Below are 12,896 nucleotides of genomic sequence, written 5' to 3'. Positions count from 1 at the left end.
TGACAGATTCCCTCCTTATGAAGCGAGGCCACACAGATCACTAAATTCTGAACATCAAGAAAAACTGAATGTGGCACATACTAGTTCATCCTTTAAACTAGTTTTGGGCTATTCAAAAATATCAACATCATTCAGTATGAGATAAGAATTAGCCTCTCACAGTGAAAAATACTGCCAGAGAAACCATGTTATGAATAATACATTCCATGGGTGGTAAAAAATGTAACCTTACAGAGAAATGACTCTTCCCCAAAATAACCTGAAGGTGACCTTGGGTAGTTCTGTTAAAACCATAGCAGAATAAGTAGAACTCATTCCAGGATCTAGACAAAGCATGCAGAATGCACAGCAGTGTTGTTTTTAACATTTTCTGTTAGAAAGTTTGAAGATGCTATTCATTTGCTTTTATGAACTGGTGGAAATGTAGAAGTGGCTGGTGCTAAGGAAGGGAAAATGGATATTACTACTTCAGTGAGTTTTATCTTAGCAGAGATAATAATTACATATGAAGATCAGTGCTCTTCACCTTTCCTTATTGGCATACCTGTACAGACAATACTTGTTAGGGTAAGGACCTGTGCATTCTATTGCCAACCCACATTGATAATTTACAGGTGACACCAAAGTGTATGCAGAATGTTCGGCACTAAAAGTTTAAGCAAAAATCTTGCCTTCAGTAAGATGTTGCTATTATTCACTACAAGGTAAACATGCAGATTATCTCTTCCCTGTGCTAGTGAATGAGAAAGCCCTGTCTAGTGCCCAGGTGACTGAGTTTGGATCGTGGATTAGGCACCGACTGGCATAGGCAGGGAAGAACTAGTGCGTCCATCCTGGGGGAAGAGTGTTGGTATGACACCGTACATTTAAACCCATTGCTTCATCAATGACCCACCCTCTAATGGTGGGTGGAGGCAGATCACAAGTCGGAGCTTGGCTATAAGCAGGTATGACTATAATCCTCAAAGCCAGTGATGGCAGCATCTGTCAGGCACGTGAGGATAAGCATGCATGCCTATGATATAGAAATGTAGGTGATCCTTTCACTGATGTCACCACTAGTGGTAGGGTTTATGTTAGTAACAACTCCCATTGCTGAGAGGGTAGCAAGAGTGAAAAGTAACCTTGTGACTGCCTGGGTGATGGTCCCTTCTAGATGGCTCTCACCCCTATTAGCTGACACTTGACAGAGGAGGAACAAATAGACTCAAGGAGGAAAACTCAATGGTCAATAAGCATGGGAGCAAATGATTAAAAAAAATGCAGATTACCTTCCTATATGTAGACATGACCACAAGTACTATGTTTTAAAAAACATGGGATAAGATAACCAGACCCAGCATGAATCAATGTTTGTAGGTTCATAGTTAAGTACTAAGCAATTGGTCTGCATAGCCTGAAGGAGGTCTATACAGGACAGATCAGGTTAAAATTTGAGGCCCATCATCGAATTATCTATGTTCGTGTTTTAGGTGGCAAGGTTGATTCTCTGCTTCACATGCCGTGGAGGTTTGTTCACATGTGAGGGATGATAGGATATGAATCTGTCATGCCAAAGTGTCTTAATTATCTGTTGATGAAGGTTTAGTCCCTTTAAACTAATATTTGAGGAACCATTTATTTTGTGAAGGAATAAAAGGGCAAAGAAGTTTGGATCTTTTTTAACTCAGAAGGTTAAACACAGCTCTCCACAGAGGACTGTAAAAGAAACTGAGTATAAAGAAAGGGCTCTCAGTCTGTGGTGATAACTAGGATTTTTGAGGCCACTGATCTTTTTTGTTAGAAATCTGTGTGATCTCTCAAGTTTAGTGAATTGTTAAGACAAATACATTCCAGAAGGGGCATTATATTCAATAATGGGTTTGATGAGATACAAGTACAGGGGAACTAAGACTTCCTTGGATCTGGAGGAAATATTTTTGAACATCAGGTGTGCCAGACAGACGGCTTTCCTAACTACTGCAGAGATGTGATAAAATAAAAAAGATAACATAAAAAATAAGAAATTATCAACAGGAGTGCCTAGATCTTTTATAACACTGTCTTTCTGGAGTAGTGAGCCTATATGGACGGGAAAATATTTTCCATACCAAAATTAACTATACTGCATTTTCACATTTAATTTGAGACCATTACCCTTGCTCCAATTTTCCCCAAGTCTTTTGGGTTTCTAATACCATGACAGGAATGGACTCCATTCCTAAGTTAAAGTATGATTAAAGTTCATGAAATTAGCATTATTTCAGTCTTTGATGTTAGCCAGAAGTGCTCCTCGGGGCACCCACAGTGTGCTCAGTAATGACTCCTCTTGCAATTCATACAAAGTTACAGGTATCAGTAGCATATCTAAGTATGATTGCAAATTCTTTTTTATAAGACCCATTACTCCTACTACTATTGGAACTGTCCGGGTATCCTTCTTCTACACTGCACTCATTTCTGCCTGCAAATCCTGGTATTTTATAACTTTGTGTCTCTCTGTACATAAGACACTGTAGTCACTGAGTGTAGCAATTCCAGTGATCAATGATACTTTTGTCTTCTGGATTACTGTATCTGGTTTTCTCACATCCATTTTTTGAACTGTTGGTAATGGATAATCACATGTGATACAAACTTTATCGTTTTCCATAATGCTTTGGGGCTGATGTTTCCAGTGTTTTTCAGCTGCTTCAGTATTATAATGTTTCCACAATGCCCAATGCAACAGTCTTGCCAAATTATTATGCCTTTCAGTATACAGTCCTACTGCCATTAATATATCACATCAAGCAACACAATGTGTGACTACTTCTAATTCTGTTTTACAAAACCTACATTTCTCTGTTTCTCACAAATGTTCAATGGACTTTGTAATTCACCTCTCCTTAACCATTCCTGCATTCGGTCCTGATCAACATGAGGTTGTTACAAGAGTTTTCTATACTTGTAACTGTATTTATACATTTGTCACATCTTGTCTTCTCATCTGATCCTTCACCTTATATTCTTTCTTTTGTTTTTTGGCACATTAAGTTACTGCCTGATTTTTATCTACTACTGGTATCTACTTCTGGTTTGATTTCCATTCCCACTTGACGCTGATATGCTTCTGTTAAACTAAGCAGGGAAGTCATCTTAGACTTATTCTCCTCATGTTTCAAAACTTTCACTACATTTGGGTCTATTGAGATCAGCAAATATGTATGCAGTCCCACGATTGCAGATCTATACATGTAATCAGTTTCAAGAAATTACATACCTCCTTCGGAATGGGGAATATATAATCTTGGTATGCACTGATTTTTATAAATCATTTGGTGAGCATGAAGTATCCTTCTTGTTTTCCTGTCCAATCAATCCAACACCTTTGGGGCCAGTCAATCACTCCAAAACTGTAAATTAGGATAGGAAGAGCAAATTGATTTATAGTTTGGACTTTGTTCCTAGATGTCAGTGCTGTTTTCAGTATTAATTTCAGTTTTCTAAAATATTCCTTACTAAGTTTTATTCACGTTTGTTCATGTTTTATTGTTGATCCTTCATCAGTTCCCAAATATTTATACACTCCCCTTCTTTAATACCACATTCCTGTCCCAAACTGATGTATTTTTTGGTGTTGCAGCTTTCCTGATTTAAAGGTTACTTTTGCCATTTATCAAGACCAAATGACATTATTATATCATCTGAAAAAGTTTTGACCACTTGCAGTTGTGCTTTCAGTTCCATATATGATGAACTACACAGTTTCAAATCATCTACAAAAAGAAGATGAGAAGTATTTACACTTTGTTGTTTTCTGGGAGCAAAATTGTAGCCATAACCTAAACAGTTAAGTAGTCAGCTTAATGGGTTAAGGGCAAGACAAAAGAGCAATAGTGACAAAGAGTGACACTGGAATGTCCCCCTTTGAATTTTTATCCCTGGAATAATAATTTGTCCTTTATCATGGCTTAACTGTGAAGTGTTTTGCCACTATTTCATGTTTGCTGTAATGTAATATATCATTGTAGGGTGTATCGTACACAATGTTAAGCACTCTCTTATCTATGAATGTGGGATGCTCAAGTTTTTTTTTCTAGTCTATTCATGCCAGATTTAGATTCTTCCCCTTTTTACAGTTTTCCATTATGACTTTATTTAACAACAAATGCTCCTTTGTTCTATATGACTTTCTTTTGTTACCCATTTGTTCTATTGCCATGACTGAGTTTTCTTCTACATGACTATAAACTCTGTCGGCATCAATTCCACTGTATAGTTTATATGTCATCGGAAGGCAGGTTATTGGTCTATAGTTTTTAGGATAGCTTGCAGGTTTGCTGTTAAGTAGGAGGATTGTTTTTCCTGTTGTTAACCAGGTTAGTGTCTGTATGGGGTGTGCATATAAATAGCTCTTAATCATGGCTAAATCTTCATGTAAAGATGTTATTACTTTTAGCCAGAAGTTAGGTACTGCATCTGGGCCCAGGCTTTTCCAATTAGGGTATTTTCTTAACTTTGTTTCAATCTTTCTGGCTGTTACATTATCCCATTTCATATCCTGTACATTTGAACTTCTTATTCTTTCTTTTACTTTTTCTGTTTAGCATCCTTGCTATGTTCCACATGATCTTCATAGATGTCTCCAAAATGAATCTATTTCTTCTTTTTTTTGGTGGTGTTTCAGTTCCTTTTACCTTCTTACCCAATTCTCTATTAAATTTTTTTGGTCATCAATGAATTGCTATTTTGTACTTTTCCTTTATATTTATCTACATATCTTCCTTATTTCGCTGCCTATGCTTATACTTTTAGTTTATTATTTGAGATAGTGCATGATAGATCCTGATCTGCTCTGATAGAGTGCATTGCTTTTATCACATCTATTTTTCTGAGTATTTCTGTTGATCTGTTCCATCTTCTATAGTCTTCTAACAGTGACACCTCTTGCCTTAATTGCTTTATAGTTTGCTGTATTCAATACATGATGACATTTAATTTATCATCTTCCTTTGCCTTACTGCCCTTTGTTTTTGTGGTAAGACTTTATCTGTTATTAAACCAAAAAGTAAAGGAGAATTCAATGCAAAAAGAACTATAGACAGGTAAGCACTGAAATGAGAAGCCGCCAGTCCGTACAGTATGCTACACCAGTGTTTATTAACTTTTCATGGACAAAACAACAAACACATAAAAAGCTTAACAAATCACCACATTTTTCGTCTTAATTCCAGACTTCATCCAATAAAATTAATACACTTGAAACATCCCAATTTATATCAAACCCACTCTTTAAAACATCCAATGAGAGCAAATAATTAAATTAAAACTCATGAATAAACATAGACCTATTAATATTAATGCATTAACCCTAATAAGTTCAAACCTTTAAATTATATATCACTCACTAAAAATCGATCTCATTTAAATGTATAAATTAATTATACTTATACAAAAACAAATAAATAAATATAATAAATAAAATGTTTTCTTTTTCTACAAAAAGCAGTTCAAAGCCTATATTCATGTAATACCAATGCATTTCTCATGAAGCAACATCACCATCTAGTGATCAATAAACTACATTTGAAACACAGCGTAGCAGAATACTTTAGTGTTTAGCTGTTGCTAATGAGAAATGTATTAGTATTACATGAATATAGGCTTTGAACTGCTTTTTGTAGAAAAAAGAAAACATTTTATTTATTATAATATATGTATTTATTTGTTTTTATATAGGTATAATTAAGTTATACATTTAAATAATATATAGCTATATATAGATAAAAAAAATCTAAAAGGGAATCCATCCTTGACTGGGTCCTAACTAACAACCCCACATTTAACCCCCACACAGGCAGTCTCCCAGACACCTTAAGTGACCACAACATAATATACCTTATACATAGTAGAACAAGCATATGCAAAACCACTAACTATAAATCCACTAGAAACACAAACAATTTTTCTCCTGAGGTCCTCAGTAATTTACTCTGTAACTGTGACTGGACCCCCCCTAAAAACCCTCCCACTTGACCAGGCTGTAGCATATTTCAACAAAACATTTCTACAACACCTAGACACTGTCACTCCAATACGGAAAATGAAAGTTAGAACCTCTACAAACCCCTGGCTCAGTAAAGAAACCAAACAAATCCTCACATCCAGAGACACTGTCTGGCTTTGCTATCAAAAAACCAAAGAAACACAAAGCCTAACTAAGTACTAAGAACTGTGCAACCATTCAAAAAAATGCATTAGGCTGGACAAAAAAATCCTACTACATGACATTACAAACTAAATACCAACACAACCCCCAAAAATTTTGGAAAAATGTAAACCAGCTACTAAAACTCACACAAAAGGCTACCACCAAACCAACCACCCCTGACACTAAAGTTCCCATCAAAACACAATCCAACTTCCACTTTGTGAACTCAATTCTATCCTTCGTATCACAGGACAGTTCCTACCTCACTATCCCCCCCCAACACAAACAACACTAATACAAGCTTTACCCACAAAACAGTTTCCACCACTTCAATCAAAAGCATGTTCTCCAAACTAAAAACCTCATCAGCACCAACCGACCTACTCCCCAGCTATTTCTTGAAACTCACAGCAGATGCTATTGCTATCCCAATCTCCACTCTCATAAGCAGATCAATTGTTGAAAACTATGTGCCCAAACTCTGGAAAATATCCTATGTTACACCCATACATAAAGGCGGGACCTCCACTGAAATTAATAAATACAGACCCATTGCTATACTCTCCCCCCCTGATCAAAATCCTGGAAAAATGCATCCATACGCAGGTGCTAAAATATCTCCTAGACAGCAACATCCTGTCACCTACTCAACATGGTTTCAGACCTGCCCATAGTACCACTACAGCCCTCCTCTGCTTCACAGACACAGTAAACCATCTCAAAAATTAAGGCCTGCAGGTGTCAACTCTTTTTTTGGATATGTCCAAAGCATTTCACATAGTCTTGCACCAAATCTTGCTAAACAAACTAAACCAGTATCACCTATCAAATTCCACTCTTATCTGGTTCCAAAGCTACTTAACTGACAGGTACGAAGCTGTGAAACAGGAACATTCTCTCTCTCCTCAGCTGCCCCTAACTATAGGTGTCCCGCACAGGACCACTACTATTCACAATCTTCATAAATGACCTCCATACCTCCACACAGCATGCATCTATCATTCAGTATGCAGATGATACTACCTTAATCTGTGCTGCACAAAACATTCCCACCCTCCTGCAAACAACTCAACTAGCATTCTTTGATGCTGAAAACTACTTTACCAAAGCCCAACTTATCCACAATCCAAAGAAAACTCAGCTTATGATTATAACCAGTTCTAACAAAAACACCGATAACAGTCAATTCACTATCTACTCCACAAATGCTACTCCAATCGCTCCAGTGGCACAGGCTAAGCTATTGGAAATAACCATGGACTTCCACCTAAAATTTGACAGTCAATGTAACTATTAAAAAAGTACACGCCAAAATGGGATCACTCTACCATATCAAACCATTTCTTACCAACAACACAAGATCGGCCATTACTTGCTCCCAACTTCTATCCACCCTACTCTATGCATCTCCCATTCTGACTAATCTCAACAAAACTGAACTAAGCAAAATGGAAACCTGCTATAACAGAATTGCTCGCTTTGCTGCAAATTGCTCATATAGAACTCATCACTGTACTGCTTTGAGACAGCTCCACTGGCTTGAACTGCCCAATCTCTTAACCTACAATCAGCTCTGCCTCTGTCATTCTATTACCTCCCCAATAACTGTCCTGCTCTCAAAAACCTAGTACCATCGCTCAGCCAAAAGTCCTCTTATATCATCAAGCAAACTACTACTAGAAGTCACCAACAGCTACAATAGCTTTGGAGACACACTATATAGTAGTTCAGTGGCTAAAAAAATGGACCTGTCTCCCCACTAGCATACAAAACACATCATCCAAAGCCTCCTTTACAAACCTCATTAGGCAACATCTCAAGCAAAGTTGGCAGTGCCATGACTGCTCCCCAGGCTAGTGAAGACGGATAGGGTACACATACTAAACCTAGAGTACTTGATAATAGTTTTCACTCTTACTCACAAACACTGGCTAATGTACAATGTATGTACTGTACCTGTGTACTATGTATGCATTCCACCTATGTTCCAAATTTCAGCTGTACACCACAAATCTATTAATTACCTTTATTTTTAAATTAATATTTGCTTGTTTGTTGTCTCCACTGTAACTGTTGATGTGCTGCATATCACTGTAAAAACATGTCTATTGTAATTTGTGTGTATACTGATTATGTCTAAATATCTAAATGTATCTGTAATTTTTCTATGTGGAGCTTTTCTCCCCGGGCATCTGCTGAAAAAGGGCCTTTTCAGCTCAGTCAGACACCCCTGTTAACAAATGTAAAATAAAAAAATAAATAAATGAGATTGATTTTTAGTGAGGGATATATAATAATTTAAAGGTTTGAACTTTTTAGGGTTAATGCATTAAAATTAATAGGTCTAGGTTTATTCATGAGTTTTAATTTAATTCTTTGCTCTCACTGGATGTTTTAAAGAGTGGGTTGGATATAAATTGGGATGTTTTCAAGTGTATTAATTTTATGAAGTCTGGAATTAAGATGAAAAACACGATGATTCATTAAGCATTTTATGTGTTTGTTGTTTTGTCCTTGAAAAGTTAATAAACACTGGTGCAGCATACTGTACGGACTGGTGGCTTCTTATTTCATTGTTTATCTGTTATTAATTTATCTGCACAGTAATATGGTATGACTCATGATGGAGCAATTCTGAGCCAGTGGAAGATCGAGTATGAACTCCCAATTTACAGTAATCTGCAAACTTAAGATAACTTTAGGCCAGACATGTTGGCATTAAGGTCTGAGAAATAGGTGCTAGATAGGTTATGGCCCTACACAGAATCCTATGGTATATCAGTGATGGTTTTTACTTTCAGAAGTGGCACCTGTTTCTCTAACCATATGGGTTCTGTCAGACAACCAGTTAGCTACCCACAACACAACATTAGGATATATATTTGTAATTGCACATAAGTAAATAATGCATACATGGGGAATAGTGACAAAGGTCTTACTCAGGCCCAGGTATACTGCATGTACCGCAAATAATATCTACTGCTTTAGGTATATTTTCAAAGAAATTAATGAGGTTAAAGGGCTAGATCTTCCCTTTGACAAAGCCAAATTGATGAGGGTCCAGTGTTAACAGATTTTCAGTGTGTAGATTAATGAGGTCTGGAATAGTACATTCCATAGCTTTACATATTAGGCTGGTAAGAATAATGTGGTATATAACTGACATTACAATGACTGTTTCCAGGCCTTGGGAAGGTTTTAGGTAGGGAATCGGGCTGTATTTGGTACTGATAATCAGGCAATCCAGCCGGTTATCCAGGCTCATGGATGAGATATTATTAACTTTTGACAGTGACGATGGCACTTGTTTCATGGTAATTGCAGGGAGTATCTGTGAATGTGAAATCTGTGGAATAGTAATAACTGTGAATGGAGTGAAATTTGCACTAAAGTTTTCTGCTAGGATATTAGTTATTTCCCACAGATCAGAGTAGACAGTCTTATTGTGGACTAGCTACAAACATTGTTGGGTGCTTCTTCATAACTTCCTGACATAGTTAAAGAAAGATTTATAGTTCTTTTTAGTTTTAGTAGCTATTTTAAGTCCATATTCAACTTTGAGCTTTTTGATGGTTTTCTTAAGTGCTTTACAAGTTTGCTAAATTTTGCTCTTAAGGTAAGCTGAATGAGACTTTTTATAAGCATTCAGTAATATCTTTCTCTTGTTATATAATGTATTTATATAGGTACTCCACCACAGGAATTTGCTTTTACATTTCTCATTATATTTGGTATGGTGAAAGACTGCTTTATCAATGTGACTATTTAAGTGGGGGTAGAAGTTAGAGGTTTATCAATGGGATCAGCCCAAGGAGGATCACAGCAATTTTTTTTTTTACATCAAGTAACTGAAGGAGATTCACTTTTGAGAAACCTCTAAACACAGAAGTATTTGCAGGGAAAGCAACACCAGTTTTAAAGGAAAATATAAAGGGAAGACAGTACATGTGAAGGTGCACAAGAAATGACCCTATTGCAAAAAGCCTGTTGGTTAAAGAGAAAGTAAAAAGTGCAAAAGCTGGTTTGTTGTTCAATATCAAAATATCTAAAATGATGACATCTTATACTATTATGTAATATAGTCCTAGTAGTTGTTTGAAAATAGATGGAGAAGCAGTGGGGCAGTGACATATATTGTTTACTTGTCCCAAAGATCTCTGCAAGTGAATGCAGCCATGAATTTAAAAGGCACTTGCTTTTTAGATGCAAAGCTATGTAAAAGCTTGATAAGATTTTAAACAGCAAATACAGCACATTGTCAGCAAAGGTCCATATAGTCGGTGCTATGTTTTTTTTCCCCCAGTAATTGAACTATAAGGAAGGCTATGGTCCAGAAAATTGATGCTTTTGAACTGATGTGGTGGAGAAAACATTCAAGAATTCTGTGGATGGCAAGAAGGCTCAAATCTGTAAGTGATTAGGGAAATACATCCAGACTGTTCAAGCCAAAGCCTGATAGTAAAACTAAAACTCAAATGTTTTGACCACATAAAGACAGGATTCACTAAAGAAAACAGTGATGCTGGGAAAGATAAAAAGCAGAAGAAGAAGAAGAAGAAGAAGAAGAAAGTAAGACAAATGCTAAGATGGATAGACAGCAATAATGAAGTAATGAATATACATGTGCAAGAACTGAAACTGCTTTTGGCAGATAGGCCTAGCGTGCTAAAGTCTACGAGTTCATGAAGATTCACAGTTGAGTGAACAACTAAGCAACAACAGGAATAACAAGAACAAGGGTATTCAGTGTTCTAGTAGGATGCTTAACTAATTCTATAAGGGAGTTAGTATTTATAATGTCAAGGTAGTGTTGGACATGCCAACCACTGGCACAGTAGGTCAACCAGTTTACTGATGGAGAAGTCTCCAGTAAAAAGGTATCATTTTTTGGGGGGGATTTCGGCTAAGGTGATAAGATAGCTATTATGCTCAGAAGAAGATACAGATGGCATTCTATAGTTATCTATGAAGTAGCAATTAATTTGGTTTAGGGTGATTTCGACACATAAGGATCCAAATTTGGTGTTCCATGGAATCTGTTGTAAGGTGATGATATCCTTTACAAACACTGATACTCTTGCACAACTGCTAGTAGGGCTTAACGTATGAAAATGTCTAAACCCAAGAATAAAATAAGTGGTTTCATTATTTTGAAACCATGTGACTGTAACAGTACCTATATGAATGCATAAAATGGAAAGTGTCGAATGACAGAATTAATAGATGCAGTGAGATCATAAGTGTCTAGCAGTCCTTATTTGTTGAAACAGACTGTGGTTCTGTCTCCATCTTCAACAGTGCTGTCATTATTCTTTCTGCCTTTGTCACAACAGAATACCTTCAATGCAAAGCCAAAGACTTATCAATTAACCAAATATATGAAGAATGTGCCAGTCATGCAAAATGTTATTTCAAAAAAAAGAATTAAATAGTCATGCTGTCTCACCTTATGCCATTGTCCATCATTAATTTTCTTTGGAATATGAGTACTTGTGTTGCCATGTCCTAAGTCATAAGCCATATATGGCATTCCATCTTTCAGCTGTACAGTTATGAAATCTGCATGATTGATTCTTGCCACGTAGAACATCAGTCCTGAATCAGCCTCAGTTCTGACTTCATACTGAATGTCAGTGCTGAGAAGAGAAAATAATACATATTCAAAAACAGATGTAAAGTCACTTTAATTACACAGCACAAACAGAATTAGTATACAGGATTAGAGTGACATAACACTTGAGGACATTCAAGACTATTTTACTAAATACATTTGGTTCCTCAAGAACCTGAAATATAAAAATCATTTGAGGAAGCTAAACTTTATTCAATTTACTACAGACTCATCAGGGCTGAATTCATATGGGTATATAAATACTTACAAAACCAAACATCTAATATAAGCTTGGATGTTTTTTTCAGTTCTCATGCCCACAAGGAATAACAACTTGCTTGTATATTATGACAGGATTAATAAGTTTCATAGGTATGAGTCATTCAATGTTCATGAAGACAGGAGTTGAAATAAAGTGCCATCATCTATAAAACCTTTGACAGCCCTGGGATTTTCAAAAATAGGTTAGATAATTAGTTTGGTAATAAGGTTTTTTACACTATATTGTTAGTTGGATATTGGCTTCTGATGATCACATCTAAGACCTTTAGCCATACTTCAACATTGAAGCATTGAAAGTACTATTAGAGGATTACTTTCTAATGATGAAAGATCTATATATTTGCCTCTGTGGGGTAGCATATGTTATCATTAGAAAATAATAAACTGCAAACTACAATGGTTACAATACCACATCAAGGCATTTCAGCACTTCAGCCATGACTGCAAATACAGAAATGGCATTCATTTATGATTGCCAATATTCATAACTGGCAAGGTAAGTGTCATGGGAGACAAGAGGACCAGCGAGCCACCACAGCTGCATAAAGATGTAGTGTTAACTTTAAATGGTAGTTCTATCCTCTTGCATACTGGAATGTTTCTTCATTGGCCACAGCATGCAATAAGGCATGGCCTAGTTGCAGGAAATTTATCCATTCATGCTTTAGCCCATACTCAGAACTCAGAAGCATGACTTTGACCTTCTGATGTCACAAATTTGCAAAAATCCACAGATTCAGTACGAATCAAATCCTTCGCATAGCTTGATCTCATTTGCCACAGGTGAGCCAATAATCAGACATTCTTTTCTTTCACACCCACAGCCCTTCG

General features: G+C 36.4%; 1 protein-coding gene across 13 annotated transcripts in view; it reads right to left on the bottom strand.

Moving 5' to 3' along the window:
• Positions 1-12,896, bottom strand: part of LAMA2 (laminin subunit alpha 2) — a 4,753,606-nt gene that overhangs the window by 241,532 nt on the left and 4,499,178 nt on the right. For all 13 annotated transcript variants that reach the window (XM_044064325.1, XM_044064371.1, XM_044064344.1 and 10 more), the window contains one exon: positions 11,619-11,808. In XM_044064325.1, coding sequence (XP_043920260.1) covers positions 11,619-11,808 — 190 coding nt within the window. The remainder of the gene's footprint in view (positions 1-11,618; positions 11,809-12,896) is intronic.

Source organism: Protopterus annectens, chromosome 1.part0 (genome assembly GCF_019279795.1).
Source record: "Protopterus annectens isolate FY-2018-M chromosome 1.part0, PAN1.0, whole genome shotgun sequence".
Classification (NCBI taxonomy): domain Eukaryota; kingdom Metazoa; phylum Chordata; order Ceratodontiformes; family Protopteridae; genus Protopterus; species Protopterus annectens.
The sequence above is the reverse complement of the archived record's forward strand: the minus strand, read 5'-3'. Positions and strand labels throughout refer to the sequence as shown.